This window comes from Osmerus mordax, chromosome 7 (genome assembly GCF_038355195.1).
Source record: "Osmerus mordax isolate fOsmMor3 chromosome 7, fOsmMor3.pri, whole genome shotgun sequence".
Taxonomy (NCBI): Eukaryota; Metazoa; Chordata; class Actinopteri; order Osmeriformes; family Osmeridae; genus Osmerus; species Osmerus mordax.
The window spans coordinates 6,731,608-6,750,073 of NC_090056.1; the positions used below are offsets into that span (position 1 = coordinate 6,731,608).

Sequence of the window (18,466 nt, forward strand, 5' to 3'; positions counted from 1 at the left end):
CGTCAACTTATTGGCACACAGTGCCTGCCACTTCAAATCACAAACTAAAACCTTTTCCACACACTCCTTTCCTTCTTTCATCCTATAGTTTCTCTCTCAGCAGACTCCATCCTGGCCGGCACTATTCCACCCAAAGGGGAGGAAGACTTTCTGACGCTGGCCGCCTCGCGGCTCAGCCGCCGGAAGCGTGTCATAGGGGCTGCAGTGGGCGTGGCCATGGTCCTAGTGCTCTTGGTGGCCATCCCCCTGTTGGTCCACACGACCAAAGGGGGAAGTGCTGGAAGTGGAGGAACCCATTATGAGATGCTGGGTAGCTGCAGGATGGTGTGCGACCCCTACACCACCTCCCAGACTGGCCAGGAGCTGAGTGCTGTGTCACCTCCACCACCGGATTATGCTGGAAGAAAGACAAAGTCAGGATTCCGAGGGCCCCCAGGGATCCCCGGACCCCAGGGAGCCAAAGGCCCCCCAGGAGAGAGGGGTAAGCCAGGTCCACAGGGCCCCCCAGGTCCAGGGTCCGGAGGCTACGTGCCCTCCTTGTACAGCCCCAAGATAGCCTTCTATGCCGGGCTACGCAAACAGCACGAGGGCAGCGAGGTGCTCAAGTTTGATGACGTGGTCACCAATGTGGGCAACTACTATGAGCCCAGCACTGGCAAGTTCACCTGCCCCCTGCCTGGCATCTACTACTTCACCTACCACGTACTCATGAGGGGCGGAGATGGCACCAGCATGTGGGCCGACCTGAAGAAGAACGGACAGGTCAGTACTAGTGTTTGTGTAGAGTGTGTGTGTGTGTGTGTGTACAGTAATCCTCCCTCAGTTTTGACCACCCTCTCCAAACTTCTCGTCGCCTTTGCTACATTGAACACTTGGAATTCACAGCACTCACTACTTAGTAGCGCCGAGACAGCAAAGGAATAAAATAAAGATAGTCTCCCTCATTAAAGCGAAGTCATGCTTTACACTTGAAAATCACAGCTACAAATATTTGCATTCCCACATGCACTGTGGAAAATGACAAGTGGCAGAAGGCCGGCAGTCGCTGGCAAAGAAACAGTCTAATTAGGAAGTATCATACACAGTGCTTGATTATCGCCTACAACGTAAACTGGAAAAAAAAGAGCGAAGGGAGAAATATCTGTCACAGTGTCGACCAGTCAGTTTACACCCCAGATATAAATAAATAACGAAGGTAAAATTGACAGGCTGCTCATCCACTCCCTTTCTCCCCAGACACTAATTAAAGACAGTGGGGACTGCTATGAGGAAGGGGAAAGAGGAGAGGTGGAAGAAATCCCAGAGATTTAATTTGAAGGCTCCAATTCATGAACATTTTCATTTTCTCTCATTGCGTACACACACATCCAAAGGATTCGCCACACGCAAGCATACAGTTCCAAAGAGACCACCACGCAACCATGCGTAAGCAACGCAGATGCACTCACGCCATTTCACGCGAGACCACTAATGCAGCAACAAAACCATCACCTGGACGTTTGAGTGAGATCACAGAGGTAGATCCCAGAGGCAACAAACTGTATTTAAAATAAAAATGGCCAACCTGATGTCCTCTATTGTCATTCCAGTCACTCGGCGTGTTAAATCATTCATAACTCCTGGATTAGATCCCCCTCAACACAGGGCCCTCTGCCTCTCTGTTCCTTGTTCATTGATTCCCCATTAATTATCTTTTCACTCAACTCAATTATTTAATTTCACCCAGGTCAATCTCCTACCCATCAGGTGGGCCCATTTAACACACCGCCTCATGCCCAAGACACTTCACAGGACCACGCCTGAACGCTCCTCACTGAGCTTGTGGTGGGCTCAGATGAAAATGCGCAGGACACTAAAATCGTTTTCCAGTTCTGGGTGGTTCTAAGGCCCTCCAGCTGAGGAGCATACTGCCTGAGGCGGTTTGAAGTGTCAGGCTGTTGCAGATGCGCAAAATATGCTCTGCAGCCTAATGCATTTTATTTTTGTCTTCAAAATTGAAGGCTGCATTTTTACTTCAATACAGGTGAATCCACCTGCGTCAGTAAAACTAGTGTCCTCTTCATTGTAGCTTTGAAAGCACCTTAATAGCAGGATGAAGGCCATTTTAGACTAAGAGGTTGGTGATTGGTGAAAGATGTATTTTCAAATGGAACAATATTTTCAGGTGCAATTATTCTCTATAGAACTGCAAAAAAACGCATTATATCACTGCATTGTCTTCTAGGCCTCGGGTCAGTTGCAGATATAGAGATTACAATTTTATGTAAATGTAAATAGTGAGACAGACAGAGAGATAGAGCGAGAGACAGCTAGAGAGATCGAGCTAATGAAGGGAGAAAATGAGCGAGAGAGAACATGACAAGGACACGCCGAGAGAAGCTCGTCAGTGAGAGGGGTGGCAAAAGAAGACAAGTTAGTTGACAGAGGATCAAGGGGAGAAGAGGAAGATAGATGGTTTAATAGAGGTCTGGAGACAGTGGGCCGGGAGTGACGAGGCATCGGGGAGACTGGTGTGAGAACCAGGATGACATCAGCTCACAAGACAGATGGACACCCGCTCAATGTATCAGGGCTTGCCTAGAGAGCGAGATCTCTGGGGAGAGCAGAGAATGGATCTAGACGTTGTGTCTGTGTACCAATTCCAAGTGTCTGTTTCAGATGTAAAATCAGCCTCCTCCTTAATGGTGGGACTCCAGTGGCTGTGTTTGTTCCTCCTCGGGGCACCTTCCTTTCTTCATGGAGCTCCACCTGTATTGTTTGAATCATCTCGTTCGATGGCACCGTCTTTTTTCTTACTGCTTACCCTCTGTGACTGATGAACGGTTCATAGTTTATGCGTTGCAGATGCGTGCTTGCTATGTGGTTGCCGTGCGGTCGAACAGGGGGGGTAAGACAGTGACAGGTGATGTGGTTCTGGCCCAGTGGCCTCAGCCTGATGGTCCCGAGAGTAGATCTCAAACCGTCACAACTTCACCAAACGACGGCCTGTGACTCCGTGCATCCCTTCCCTATTAGCATCAGTAAATCCCTCATGTGTAATGTCTACGCTCACCCGTGCACAATCGCTTGGAAATGACAGGCTGTAAAGAATCATTTGTGATTGCGGGGTTGACATTACGCTTTAACCGTTATGGCTCAATTAGTGACAGAATGCCCACATACTTCCTCTGATGATCTAACAGTCATTTGACCAAGACTAGTATAAACGTACTGCCTGCTGCCCTCACGACCGCTTTGTATGTCATATCATGCATAATCAGCCTCATTCAAATCTCATCCGAGATATATGATGTGGACGTGTGGCACTTGGTATTCCACCACGCTCACACAATTGTTATTAGACAAAAGTCTATGGGGCTATGCTAATATAGCCATGCTTTATAAGATGCACTGACAGGTAATATGTCACAGGTATTTTTCAACCTAGTGTCCCTCATTAACTTGTGTGGTGTTATTTATTGAACGATTAAGTTATAGTCTTATAGCACTCCTATGATGTATATGATATCGTGAATACAAAGTGCAAAGTGGACAAATAGATATTACTGCCTTGGCTCTGATTTAATCTTTCCCCTTGGTAACACAGTCATAGGCTCTTTTAATAGATCGAATGAAAGGTCAAGTTATTTCACATGCTAGCGCTCTAATGTCATCTCCTTCTCTGTAATGACCTGCACCTGTATGAACTCTTTGTACAGTGACATGGACAGGCCAGAGCAAAAGAAAAAAAAAATAATGAGCCTTTTACAGGACATAGAAAGGTCTACACTGCCTTTCTCTTCGTGGTTCAGATTATTTGCTCGGATAGAAGCTAGCAAGTAGCTACTCTGCATGAAAGAGATTGTGAAGAAAATATTTTTCCATATGATGTGATTAAAACCAAGACTGCTTTGTGTTGTATGCCACAGCAACTGTTTAGAACAGTAGTCATTTTTGAGAATAAGTTCCGATGTGCTGGTCGCTTGTTGTCTTAGTAATATTGTGGGCCCCTAGGCGAGAGTAAACCTATTCAATAAATATTCTATTTCCTCTGCCTTCGGTTTGGCCCCTCTCTCCCTCCATGGCTATGTGCCGTGGTCCCCTAGGTAAGTTTAACAGCTACTTTTCTATTGTCTCCGCTCTAAGAGGTCAGTATATCACAGCGAATGAATCCTGTCAGTTTTATTACCAGTGGAGCAACGGCGCCGCAGATAAAAACAAGAGTTCATATACCCTCACACATCTCCCCGGTCTCACAAAATATCCTCGCTTGATCAGTTTGTTACTCTAGTACCCCTCCTCCTTCCCAGCCCTCAGGCCCTTATTTTTCTTTCATTCCCCCACCCCCCCACAACTACTCTTGCGGTTTTGTTCTTGTACCCCCCCCCCCCCCCCTACCACCTCCTCGTACCCCCTTTCCCTCTGCTACCCCGTCCGCCCCCCTCTCCTGTGGCCCCTCCGGGCAGGGGCTGACTGGAAGCTGTAATGAAGGGGCCCAGGCCGACACAGAGACAGCCCCAGGCAAGGCCCCCGGGGGGGGGCACGATCAGTAAACCCCAACTCCCTCCTCAATCCTTTAGCACTCTAACCAGCCAAAAGCCCCCTCAGCCCCCTTAACCCCAGTATGCTGGCTTCCTGCCTTCATGGTTCATATGGAGCTGGCTCTGCTGTGGCTAAATCCATATCTGCTGTCTGCTCTCCCTAATCACACCACGTCTCCCACACATGCCTGTCAGGCCCATGTTTCAGCAGGCAAACCACAGACAACTTGCCACCCATCCCATATCCTTACATCTATGGTAAACCACTAAATAAAATAAAACAATTCTTCACAAGTGAATGTTTGATTGAGTGATAGGGAAGAAACCGAAGGAAACACAAAACAACGTGCAGCAACATGGACCCTCATAATGACAGCGCCTTAACAGTTGCGTAGGGCGATTTACGCTACTTAGAAATGAAAAGTGCCACCTGGATCTTTCTGAATTGCGCCTGGGGGCATAAAAGGAGAAAAAAAAGAGCTTTACGCAGTTTGACCAAAATAATGAGCAGAATGACATATGCGAGACATCAATGGGATGTCACAGCGACAGCATCAATGTCAGAGGCAGGGTTGATACTAATGCTACAGGGGTTGTATCACCACCGACGGGGATCCAGATCTAACCTTTAGGAATGACAATGAATGGTTGTTATTTGGGTATCGGGAGAAAATATCTGAATAGAGAGTATACACTGTATTTCCTTTGTGCAGTACTGTTAGCAAGCACACTTCCATTTTGATGACCACAGGAAAACTTTCTAAGGAGGAAAGGAGTGAATCACTGACCCTGTGACTTGGCTTTCATACTTCTAAGTGCAACAAGCCTGAATGTAGCAACAGAACCCAAAGAATCTCAGCTCTAATGAAGGCAGACAACCAGACTGTAGCCTGAGCTATAAGCTCCGGTCAGTACAGTTTCTCCACTGTGAAACCCCAGGAGACTGACCGCCCCGCACCCCTAATCAATCTGCTTTAGACGGGTCAGGGAGGGACGCGCGTATCCGCCGTCCGCCGACCAAGCTCCATGTCGGATGTAGGATCCGTGACCTGCATCTCATTTTACACAGACATACAGACTGACCAGCCTGATGGAAAATAACAGGACTATCGACGAATGCCACTGAACAGCAGTGGTTTCATCCAGGAGAAAATGAAAAAAAGATGTTGGAAGTTTATGATTATTTTCGACTGTCTGTCTAAGCATTGAATATATCTGGGATATTAATATCCCACACTGGGGTGATGGAGGATGAGCCAAAGTGAAGGGGGAGTGTCATGCTGGTGGTTGAGTTGCTGGTCATATTCTCGGCTTGTCAGGGATGCGCCGGGGCCGTGACAGAGATGGAGTGCTCACAGCGTGGAGCAACGCTGGACCCAGATGCAAGGCCACCGATGTCTGACGTGTCGGAAGATTGGAGATGCTCCACGGGCCCATTCGTATATTCATCATGTATGACATTTTGGGCATGTAGAACAGTGACATACAGATACAAGTTGACTCGGTGTTGAAGCTGGAATGGATATACTTGAGTATCAAAAATGAACGCAGAAAGCCACATTAAATTAAGTACGACATGTCTGATCAAATCACAAACTACCGATAAAGAAAATGGATGGGGAATTAACATTTACTTAGCAGAAGGTTCACACAGATCTAAACAACACATTACGAATTCAAGTCAGGCCGCAGTAAATCTCTATTCCTGCTCAACTGTAAGTCAATCTGGGCATGTGTGTGTCTACGTGTCCACATGAGTAAACCCAATTAAACGTGTTAACAAACAAGTAAATATCCACTCCCATCGCTCGATACTGGCGCGCCTTGCCGAGGGCATGCCAATGTGAAGCTGTCCGTCCAGGACACAGCTACTCGATATCATGCATATTGAGCTGAGCTACGATCATAAGCAACAGGTCAATAGAGAGGGAAAGCTACTGTTGCCGCTTCGAGCTACACAGACTCCTCCCCCCCCTCCCAGGGGAACCTGTTGTCCCTCGTGAGCACGTCCCCATGTGCGCCACCCAATCAGGTTGTCCCTCGTGAGCACGTCCCCATGTGCGCCACCCAATCAGCTTCCCTCTCGATCCACCGTCTCAGGGCCTCCAGGAGCCGGCCGATCAATACGCAGGCCGTGTGCTTGTGTACGCAATCTAACCAGAGGTCAAAGTTTTGCGTGCCAATCCATCTGTTTATCCTGCGGTGCAGATGCGCAGGTGATGGCGTGCACGGTTAACCTGACAGCCTGCGGGAGGCTGAAGACAGGAAGGGCAGATCGAGCCGCGTCTGTGTGTTTTTTGCACTGGGCATGAATGGGAGATTGGGAGGTGGGGTGTGTGGGTGCTGTAGTTCTGAGAATGAGAACATTTAGCAAGGGAGGTAAGGGTGAACAATGAGAGTGGATGTGTGAGTGGGTAGTGTCGATGTTGTTATGCTCGGACTGGTTGCATGAAGAGGGTGAGTGACCCACAGCTGACATTCATACGCCTTGTTGTCCTTCTCGTGACTGTCAGCATCTCTTTCCACTGTGTGTGCGCGTGCGTGTGTGTGCGCGCGACAGGTAAGAGCCAGCGCCATTGCCCAGGATGCCGATCAGAATTACGACTACGCCTCCAACAGCGTGATCCTGCACCTGGACGTGGGAGACGAGGTGTGCGTGCAGCTGGACGGAGGGAAGGTGCACGGGGGGAACACCAACAAATACAGCACCTTCTCTGGCTTCCTCATTTACCCAGACTGACCCGCCACAGACTGCTGGGAGCTGAGGGCAGCCAAGCCCCACCGCCCCGCCCCTTCACACGCTCAATTTCATAAACATCTCTCTCCTGATCTCTGTCGTCACAGAAACAAAACGAATGGAAAGGATGGAAGTGTGAAAAGATGCCGACTGGATGAGTGTCTTTGAAAGTTCCGTTATGTGGTGCGCTTTGAGGTATTTGTATACTGGCCACTGTGGTGTGTCTGTGTGTAAATACGGAATGCAGAGATGGCATATCATCAGTGAAATAATAGCAGAATCTTGATAAATATATAAACAACATGTTCTGTTTGTAACATTACTAGACATAATGTGTTAAATAGTGTAAATAAGGCAATCGGCCGTTTGGTTCTAAATGTGTACAGCCTGATGTTGAACAATAGGACGGCATGAGTTAAGATCATGACCAGCAAAAATGAGTTTAAAGCCAAGAACCATTCAACTGTCTTCAACAAATGTCTCCATCGTCTAACCATCTCAATTTCACTCTAAACAAAGAGGCCCTTTCCACCCATGAACCATCTCTAAATAAAATACCCTGCTGTTTCACAAGGAAATTCCTACTGTGCTTCAAAATAAATGTAGTTCCGTACCGAGATGGGGGATGCATGAAACAGGGGGTTGGCCTTCTGCTGTAACAACACCAAGAGGCTGCTGGGAGACTGAAGAGTCCTGCACAACCCCAACATGAACCACAACCCAGAACAAACCACACGCAACAACACTGACATTAAACACAACCCAGAACAAACCACACGCAACAACACTGACATTAAACACAACCCAGAACAAACCACACGCAACAACACTGACATTAAACACAACCCAGAACAAACCACACGCAACAACACTGACATTAACCACAACCCAGAACAAACCACACGCAACAACACTGACATTAAACACATGTGGATGCACACACACTTATGCAAACGACAATATGCATGCATCCAACTATACATAAACAAACAGAAATTGCAAAAATTCAGGTTTCGTCTCTATAAGTGTGCCAAATTAATGTTGTCTGGGTTTTGAGTTCAATTCAAACTGTGATTTAATGAATCAATCATTTGACCAAGCCTCTACCAAAAACAAAATAACTTGTGTGTGTATGTGGATATCAGGGGGATGTACAAAACTCAATATACAATATAGTGTTTATCACTTTTGCCAAATAGGAAATGTACATACAGCATATAACTAACATCCTGCCCAGATACATGCAATATTCAGACTAAATCAAAGGACATCTGTATGAAAACCTGCTTTGTAAACTCCAGATGGGATATCTGAAATGGATTAAAAAGTACTATTAAAATTACTATAACATCATTGTTAACATTTACTTAATGTTTGGTTTGGAATGGAAGTCAGATAATCATTTATTGATCCGCTATGGGGTTGGAAGACAACATATAAGCCACCCCCCGACACACACACGCACACACACACGCACACACACACACAGACAAACAGCATGTGATTAATGTTAAGTCCCGTTGTTCAATTCATTTGATCACGCACGGCCCTGTGTGTGTGTAGAATTGGAAACATGTTGCTACAGTTTGGACACTACAACATGGATTTCCGATCCACATTCCTCCATATTCCTTTACCAAGGAATCAATGATATATATCTCTGTGCTGATAACATACCAAACATCCTAAATCCAGTACATCTTCATCAAATTATAAAGATGTTTTATACAATGTAGACCACTACTGTCATCTGCCACCCACCAAGCTTCAAAGTGATATTTATTTCGTACATATTTTCAGCCTCAGAAATTATTCATGTTTTGAGAAAATACACTTCACATTTTCCTGGTTATTTTGATTTCAGTTTGTGTTGCATTTTGACTGTACAGTCATTTAAAATTATTCCCAATGTTTCTGGACTTGATCAACCCTTTTCAGTATGTTGCGTTAGCTCTGGAGCTGGGACTGGAATCAGTAAAACTATGGAATTTTACTACAGTAAATACATAACAATACCACATACATTATCTCAAATATTACATAATATTTGATATAATATTTCAAGACTACAGCACAGATTCATAAAAAATGCTTTTAAAAGTGTTTACCTGTTTCTAATGACATAATTATGCATTTTGTTTGACACTGATTTCATTTAAATAGATCAACAGTGCAGGTGGGGATATTTCCTTTCTGAAAACCACATCGTAGCTATTGAACGGTGCCACCTGTACTGTTGACTTAATGATGGAGGGGGACCTTTAATTAAAGGGGAAAGCTAACAGCGCTCAGGCCCTAAAGGCTCTAGTGAATCTTTTGCCTTTGGGTTCGGGTGGGGGGGACTGCGGTTTGTCCACCCCCCTTCCTCCCCTCCTCCTCGCAGATTCCAGTTGAAAGTTTAATTGGACGAGGAGAGGACTGAGGCAGGTTGCACTGAGGCCCATTAGCGATTCCCATGCCGAATGCGCAGCCACGAGGATCACAGACTCACAAATAGGCAGATTAAAATAATCAATAGACTTCACTTCCATCGAACACACAGACACAGACAGACACACACACACACAGTAATTAGTGGGCAACCCATTTGCCACTGGACTGTGATACCTTACCTTGGCCTTCTCTCTTTCTCACACACAGTCAGAGCTGTAGGGCTTAATGAGGGGAAATAGTTCTCCCTGGTTGTGAGCAGAATGAGGAAAAGGTCAGGGAGTGGTGATGAGTTGGACTGAGCAACACAAGATTCTATAGGTGATATCCTAGCACGTTGTCACACCCAGGACACACCAAGTACCACTGTACCGTACAGCTGGAATCAAGGACAAAGTTCACGTGAAACGCTTATGGTATAGACAAGTAAATTTAATATATGATCATACCTAATCAACAGACTAAGCTTTCATGATATAGGTGGAGTTTCTTGAGGTAGAATATAATATATCATGCCATAGATTCCCCCAAAGAATACCATCAGGATACCGTTGACTGATCAAAGATCAAATGATGAGCTGTGGAATATGTGATGGGCACTGGAAGTCACCAACCAACTCCTAGTTCGAAAAAATATAGTTCAGACTTCAGTCTTCGCTGTGTCTTGAAGAGCTTACATAGCCAGTGGTTTCTGCATCAACACTGCCCTCTTCTGTTCTATTTTGGAAGACCATTGTACGGATTTAAAATGACAATGACACTTCCCTGGACTTCAAATTTAATTCAAATGTTCCAAATTAAATTAAATACCACATGCAATCATTCCATGTTTGACCACTGCCAATATTACAAAATATGTGGAATACGAGGAGTCAAGTCTTGTCATATCCTACCATGATTTTAAACAGGGGGGAAAAAAAACATCACCGACCAGCAGCTTGACTTCTCAGAAAATCGTTTATTTGGAACACAGCGACAAATAAAGGGGAAGAATATGAACATGGTAAACCAGCTGAACCGTTGCATTTCACTGCTTCATGATTTCATGGTTACCAATATTGTTGAACTGCATAGCTCTGGAAGTGAAGGAGGGAGGGGGGGGGATCCCAGCCAAAGCAAAGTCCTCGCCGACTGCAGTCACAACACTCTCCCGCATGACACACACACACACTGTCACAACTATGGATGTATTGCATCGATAAGATTATTTTCTTTTTAATATCTTACTCTGAGGACAGGTAGTCTAAGTGCTGCATTGTGGGAATGTTATTGCAGACTACTCCGGCAACATCTAAGCCTCTAGTTACATGCAAGTTGGTCTTGTGGTTGGATCGCGGCCATTCGTCATGGTGTCAATGACTAGGGAATGTAAAGGCACTTCAGAAAATAAAAAGACAAGCGAAGATAATTATAATAATAATAAAAACAATAAGGGTGATAGAATGCAAAAGCTCATTCTAAAAGGAGTGGAAGTATGTTACAGAAACTGTTAGGGCTGGAGAATAAGAAAGGAAAAAAACAAATATAACAATAATAATACAAAAAGAACACAATGAAACGAAAACAAAAAGGTGAGGAACGCTCTTCATCTTCATCCGCTCATGACCATCCGGACGAGTTCTGCGCCAGAGAGAGGAAGAGGGAGGGGGGAGAGAAAGAGACGACATCAGAAACCACTCACAGGTGACAGAATCTAGACCGGCGCACAGCTTCCCAGAGGACTGCTGAGATGCTATACTGGACGGCTGAGGCCTCCCTCTGCAGTGTGGAAGGAGGGCAGGGGGACTGAGAGGAGGGGCCTCCACAGATCATCTCTTATGGCCTACTCAGGAAAAGCTGAATAGATTTTGGCCTCGTCGGGTCAAAGATTTCAAGAGTGGGTTAGGGAAGCCGTCCTCCTGCATGCGTTTGCTAGGTTCTTATCTCGTAAAGGGAGGAACGGTCGGGGGGCTACACATTTCAGAAATAAGCAGATGAGAGAGAGAGAGAGAGAGAGAGAGCGAGAGACAGAGAAAAAGAGGCAGGAAGACACAGTGAGGCAAAGAATGACAGTAAGAGCCTAGAGCCTAGGGATTAGACCAAACAAACCCCCCCAAAAAACACCAAGCCAAAATGATCAACTGTTGGCATCAAACTGCTTCAACCATCACTTTTCAGGGACTCTTCGAGACAATCTCCTGGCGACGAGTAATGAAACGAGAACATGGCATTGTGGGACACAAGTCATCTCCAGTGGTGCTGGTCGTGAGCTGGGTGACTCTGCTGCAGTGAGAAGGCCGGTCCCTCGCCTGCACGTCTGTCAGCTCCTGACACATGCACAACACATGATGCCACAGCCAGAGGAAGAGGAACAGGAAGAGGAGAGTCTAGAGCTACCATGAGTCGAGGCCTGTAGACAAAACCCTCGAGACCACGCCAGGCTTTCCCCACTGTGCTGACTTAAACGTTCGACTGTTTGAGAAACCTCTGATCTTTTCGTGGTCTGACTTTTCCAAACAAAACAAGAGATTTACGTGATTGCCGTTTGGTGAATGAGTGGTTTATGGTGAAGAGCGGTTCGTATCTGTAAAATGTGACTAACACCTAAGCTATATGGGTGGCCAGTATCTTAAAAAAAAAAAAAGTACAAGTTGAAAAAAGAAACAAATCACTTCCAGTTCTCTCATTTCCACACCAAGATAGCTCGCCTCCACAGTCTGGTGATAAACAAACATGTCTCATTGGTCCTTTGAGACCCGCCCCCCTCGGAGGGGGACTGCGATGTCGCCAGGTCAAGCCCATTACCTGCGGTCTCATCAGAGGCAAGCGAAGGGTTTCATGTGGCCACACATCGAACACCCCTTTAACCTGATTAGCACCGCCACATCCTCTTCCTCCCATCACTTTGTTCGTCGTATCCGTCTCACCTTCGTAATTGATGCAGCCGTTAGCGTCCTCGTGGCCCGCCAGCAGTGTCTCCACCTCCTCCTCGGTCATCTTCTCCCCTGGAGCCCGACGCAAGCACAGCCCATTTAAGAACAGCTCATTACAAGGACACCATCAATTATTTATGACTAGTTGCTATGAGTATGGAACAGAACACCGTATGCCTTTATTAAACGGATATTCGAAGGCAGTCAAGTACGTTATCAATGTACTGGAAAACACATGCTTCTAGAAATCCATGTTAACGTGTAGGATATTTTCAACGGTTCTCGAATGTATACAGGGAGTGATGGAGAATATGGCAGTGAAGCAGAGCCCATTACCCAGTGTTTGTAGCCTAGGTAACAGAGGGTGACCCACCTAGCGTGGTGAGGACGTGGCGTAGCTCTGCTCCCATCACCGTGCCGTTGCCCTCCTTGTCGAAGACGCGCAGGCCCTCCACAAAGTCCTCGAAGGAGCCCTGGTCCTTGTTCTTAGCGATGGCCTGGAGCATGGGCAGGAACTGCTCAAAGTCCAGCATCTTGTGGTTCATCTCTGGGATGGAGAAAAAAAAACGTTCAGGTGACAGAATCCGCAAGGTAAGACGAACAGGTAAGAGAGCAGTCCATGTGCCTCACGGGCATCCGTCCTGATCCGGGCTGTAGAAAACATTCCGTTTACAGATCCGTACATCTCACAGGGAGAAAGTGCTGCTTGTTCAGGCCTGTTGCCAGGTGCCACAAGCACAGACACTGCATTGACGCATGTTAGGTCTTGAACAGATGTAAAGTTGGGAAATCTGTTCTCTAATGTTGCCATGTCTGTGTGTGTGTGTGTGTTCCACATTGAATATGTAATGGGGGAATTGAAGACTGGCAAAGCCAAGCATTCTGTGACATCACAGAACATTGTCAGGTCATATATATATTTTAAGTTTGTAGGCCAAACACTCACAAATTTCACGCCTCTCTTTGGGGATGGGAGGTGACAGCACGAGGCCTGTTAAGTTTGTTTGGACTGTCTTGTTGAGCGCAGTGGCACTGAGAACATGATCTTCCTCACAATTGAAACTATATGTGTAATTGTTGAGAACGTAATAAGACTGAGTCCAACCCATCCTGTGTGTCTCACCCTCAGCTTTGGGGTTGCCCAGGACCTTGAGCACTTCGGCGTTGACCGGGTTCTGACCCAGGGCCCGCATGACGTCTCCACACTGACTGTAGCTGATCTTGCCATCACCCGTTCGGTCAAACAGCAGGAAGGCCTCCTTGAACTCTGCACACGAGGCAGGGGGAGAGAGGTAAGTGCAAGAACGGAATAAAGAAAATTTGGGGGAGAGAGAGAGAGGAGATTGTACAGGGTAGATGTGTGATTGAGGGGAAATGGAAAACAGGTAGTATGAAAAGAAAGTTCAAAGGACACGTTACACACATACAGAAAGCACACAAGATAACTGTGCCACAGAAGAACAAGAAACAAAGGAGTAAATTAGTCAAACTACACTATCGTTGCCATAACATGCTGTTGTTTATTCTACTCATTAACCTTTGTCGCCCTTCAGAAGATGATGGCCCCTCAGAAGGTCAAACGAGAGGTTGGATGCTCACTCCGGGTGGCTAGCCATACCATGTTACGTGTGCTCCAGATAATTGCACCCTTTTGTTCTGGTCAAATGAGGTTGTGGCCACAGGCTGGGACTGACGAAAACCTGAGCACGATGACATTTACTTGGGAACCCAACCTGCACAAACCTGCCATCTCAATGACATCCATTCACAGAAGAGAATAACGAATGACTTTGCTGGACTACTTCCAGTCCACAACGGCAGGTAGACCATCACATGATGTCTAACCCACCGCATATACTTCCTTGTTAATAGAATAAGAAGAGCTACGAGGTAGCCTGTGATGCTAATTACTTATAGTCCCTGAAACCCCAAACCAAAATTTTCATCACAAATAGGCCTGCTCAAATATCTCTTTGAAAATGTAGTCTTTCCGCATATCAATATTTGATGGCGTGAAATAGGCCGGTATAATAGGGAGTGTAATAGGGGGTGGTTACCTTAACCCATGAGGGAGGCATCAGGTCTCAGGTATCAAGCAGTGATACAGTGGAACAACATAATTCAATATTGGAAAGAAATGCTTCTAACCAGCATACTGTGGTTTAGTCTGCCAAGAAGCCATTCCAGTTAACTACATTTGCCAATCATCAAAGAAAGACGTCGCCACAGTGCCCGAGGGTAAAACAGGACAAAAAACCTTCTGATCTTCCCCTTTGAATCTCAGAATAACTTGGGATACTCCTCTTTTTAAACAGCAAACATTCCCCCTCCAAAAAAAGAAAGACAAAAGAAGAAGAAAAAAGCCCTGCCCACTGTTGTGGAGCGGAGCTTTTCCTGTTCTCAGGAATGTGCCTCCTTCCCCTCTGGCCAGTGAGTGGTTTCCCTCACCATATTTGGTATTGGATAGGAAAGGGGAGGGTGAATACAGCTGTATTATGTCAACTACTGATTAAACAAACTGGAGGGCAGACGAGACATCTCGCTGACTTCCACACACCAAAAAAGGGAACACTCAACTTGAGATGACTCATGAGTAAGATACCATGCAAACTTTGTGATAGATGACCATGAGAAGGAGTGTATGCAATGACTTTGAAGTGAAAGGCTCTTGGGTTAAGTGCTACAGAACAGTGAACATGAGCAGCCTTGGCCTACGTTTAAACCAGACAATACCTGCAACCACACTTGTTATTCGGCAACTTTTAATTCCAAGCTGTAGTCAACAGCAGATTATAAACTAAAACAAACTTCACTTTCAGCTTCACTGATGATGTCAACTTCATTCAGTTAGAGTATCAATACCATGCAATTCCATGCAAAAACTAAGATGACAAGCATTATGGCTAAATAATCGGACTAAACTATGTTTATCCTAGAAAGTACACGGAATAGTGGCCAGACCAAGACTGAACCACAACCGTCAACATACTGACGGGTTATCCTTTACTAGTAGCTATAAACACACCAAGAAACACTCCACGCCCAGGGCTTAACAGCCCAGTGTGATGGTCCATCAGCAACAACTTACCATGTATTTGATCCAGGTTAAATTCAATCTGGAAAGCACAAGCAGTTGCATGTGGAAATTGATAGAAATAGTAAGGAAAGAACAGGGGTCAACAGATAGATACAACTAAGAAGTGGCAGGTAGGACAGAGGAGGAATAGAAAAGCAAAAAAGCAAAGGTGGCAGGAATGAAAGCATGCAAAGTGAATGCTAGGAGCTAGCTGGTGTACTGGATCACTCACCAATAATTTGATCTTCTGAGAAGTCAGACTGTTCAAAAAAAGATCAGCTATCATTAAATTACATGACTTGCTAGCTATCTACATTTTGACCCATGGCATGTTATAAAGTTTGCAAAATAGCAATGCTACCTAGCTACTAAGCTAATCTCCCCTGGACAGCTAGTCATTGGATAACCAAATGAACTACCTAGCAAATATGTACTTTGAATTGGCTAGTGCTAAAACATTTTAAAACAAAACTATTAATTTGTGAACAAGTCGGTTGAAATAACTTTCAACTTTATGTTCGCCTAGAACAAGCTAAATTAAACAACGTAGGGCACACTAATGTTAGCTAGCAGTCGGCTAATCGTTAGCCATGGCCATCAACTCGGACTTATCTGCTCAGATGACATTGAATCGACTAACTAGTTCCTGACTTTAAAAAAGTTACATAGTTGGCTAGAAAGTATCCATTTGAATTACACATGATTGCATAGCTCCCTATGGAACAACTACTGTACATAGCCCACCATTGCTGTGTCGGCTGATGTGTCTGGTCCGTCGGCAGCTCCAGGAATGTGAATGTTTAGCAATGTCAAGGGAGAACCCCGCTTGCAGTGCTACTGAGCGCGTCATTGCTGTACACTGGATGCGATTGGTTACACTCGTTTATAACATCAGGGTATCCCGAATAATACCTTTTTGTATTAAATCAAATTAAATCGTTTCAACACCACGGAACGATAGAAAGGTGGAACATAGATCTTGATTTGTGCGCGATTAAGACTGACCAAGAAAACACTAAATTAGTATTGTCTTGTGCATATTAATACAAAATAGTTACATATTCAAATCAAATATGTATATATACTTCGATATATTTAATGGGTCTGTCCAAATGAATCAGATATGCCGCATGATAGAACATGGCCACCAGGAAGTGGAACTGGTTTAAGACTGCATACATTGATCTGTGTTGACTTGCAATGTTTCCTTTTATCTGATGTAAGACAGCACATGCAGAAGACTTACTTGAACCTAAAACATAAAACATACAAAGCATGTTCTGTTGATGAAAGCAAAGCTACTTCTCACATTACACACAACAATGTCGAGCAAATTTGGGTGAAATCATATTAAATTAAATCATTCATAGCCTGTTTGACTGTGTCTCAGGTTATTTGATTTGAAAAGGCTATAGGCCTGAAGTGAATTGTCTTTTAACCAAAACTACTATTAATTTGTGAGTAGAAAAAAAAATCTAGGGCCAATTCTACTGTATGTCTCTGAAAGAGAATTGGGCACAAAAAGTAGGCCTTTTCCCTGAGGAGGTCACTGACAGCCTCAATCTCATCAGTGGCCTTATTTCCTTTCCTCTTTCTCATCTTCCTACCAGATTGACACTGCTGTTGACTTGATGTAGCCTAATTAGTCTCAGAAAGATGTTGCTTATGCTTGAGGAAAAATTAATTGAAGTCTGTCATGATTTATAGAGTGTGGAGTGTGCTAGCATTTACATACATTGCCTACTGTAACTGTACAACATTTACTTCAACTAGGTAAAAAGAAAACAGCTCGCAAATCGTCTGTCTCTCGACTATCATATGCCTCTGGCTGGGAGTTAGTCTCTTACCCCAGGAGTATTCAACTATTTTTAGCTGACTCTAAGTCATACAGCTCTTTAGAGATACCAACATAATCGCACTAATAACAGGAAATGTTAAAACAATAATTCATGTTTTCCCCAAATTAGCTTTGGCACTGCTGGGCACCAAATTGGTGCTGCTCCAGTTCCACATACCTCCATGGTGCTGGGGTCAAACGGAGTGTCGGAGGGACGCAGCATCCGAGGCTTCTGCTCTGGGGCGGTTTTCACAGCTGCAGGGGCCGCAGGGAGGCAGGGGAACGGTGGCCCCAGTCTGGGCTGTGACCCCGGTGAGGGAGTCTTCTTTATGGACGGTTCTCTTTTAGGGGCCATTCCTATAGTCCGGGTACCAGACTAAAATGAGCACGTCCTCTCCTTTCCCTGGGCTGATGACGAGAAGCGCAGTCACAAAGCTGCGCGAGCACAAGTGTGTCAGATGTGTGCGTCCTAGGAAGAGAGAGAGAGAGAGAGAGAGAGAGAGAGAGAGAGAGAGAGAGAGAGAGCGGAAGAGAGAGCGGAAGAGAGAGAGGGAGAGAGAGAGGGAGAGAGAGAGGGAGAGAGAGCGGAAGAGAGAGAGAGACTTGCCTGGGGGACTGGCAGGTGAATCAGGGAGAGAGGTAGATGTGTGGAAGAGAGTGGATGAGTGATCGTGTAGGAGGGGAGATGAGAGGGACACGAGCATGGGGAGGGGGGGGGGGGGGGCAGCTCACAAGAGAAGCTGTGGGGCTCCAAGCACATGCTTTTATGTGGGTCAGAAAGGTACGCATGTGTGGGTGAACCAGCAAGCAGGACTGGGAGCTCAGTATTCAAGTGTTATATCATCAATACACTTATCTTAGATCATATTCTGTGTGAGGATTCACTAATTATACTTGTCTCCTGCTGTAAGAACAAGGCTTGGTAGCCATATAGCTAATAATAGATGGGTCTAT

The 18,466-nt window shown here is 45.4% G+C and overlaps 2 protein-coding genes across 4 annotated transcripts; one reads left to right on the top strand and one right to left on the bottom strand.

Moving 5' to 3' along the window:
• Positions 1–210: 210 nt before the first annotated feature.
• On the top strand, positions 211–7,260 carry c1ql4a (complement component 1, q subcomponent-like 4). Its single transcript, XM_067240307.1, has 2 exons — positions 211–762; positions 7,081–7,260. The coding sequence occupies exons 1-2, from the start codon at positions 217–219 to the stop codon at positions 7,258–7,260; spliced, it is 726 nt and encodes a 241-aa protein (XP_067096408.1). The 5' UTR covers positions 211–216.
• Positions 7,261–10,625: 3,365 nt separating this feature from the next.
• On the bottom strand, positions 10,626–17,867 carry zgc:153867 (uncharacterized protein LOC337226 homolog). Of its 3 annotated transcripts, none has more exons than XM_067239440.1 (6): positions 17,691–17,867; positions 15,688–15,715; positions 13,723–13,866; positions 12,973–13,146; positions 12,594–12,671; positions 10,626–11,307 (listed from the first exon to the last, which is right to left on the bottom strand). In XM_067239440.1, the coding sequence occupies exons 1-6, from the start codon at positions 17,865–17,867 to the stop codon at positions 11,279–11,281; spliced, it is 630 nt and encodes a 209-aa protein (XP_067095541.1). In that variant the 3' UTR covers positions 10,626–11,278. The 3 variants fall into 3 exon arrangements, with proteins under 3 accessions (XP_067095541.1, XP_067095540.1, XP_067095542.1); XM_067239439.1 differs by lacking the exon at positions 15,688–15,715 and adding an exon at positions 15,908–15,935; XM_067239441.1 differs by lacking the exons at positions 15,688–15,715; positions 17,691–17,867 and adding exons at positions 15,908–15,935; positions 16,420–16,473.
• Positions 17,868–18,466: the final 599 nt, after the last annotated feature.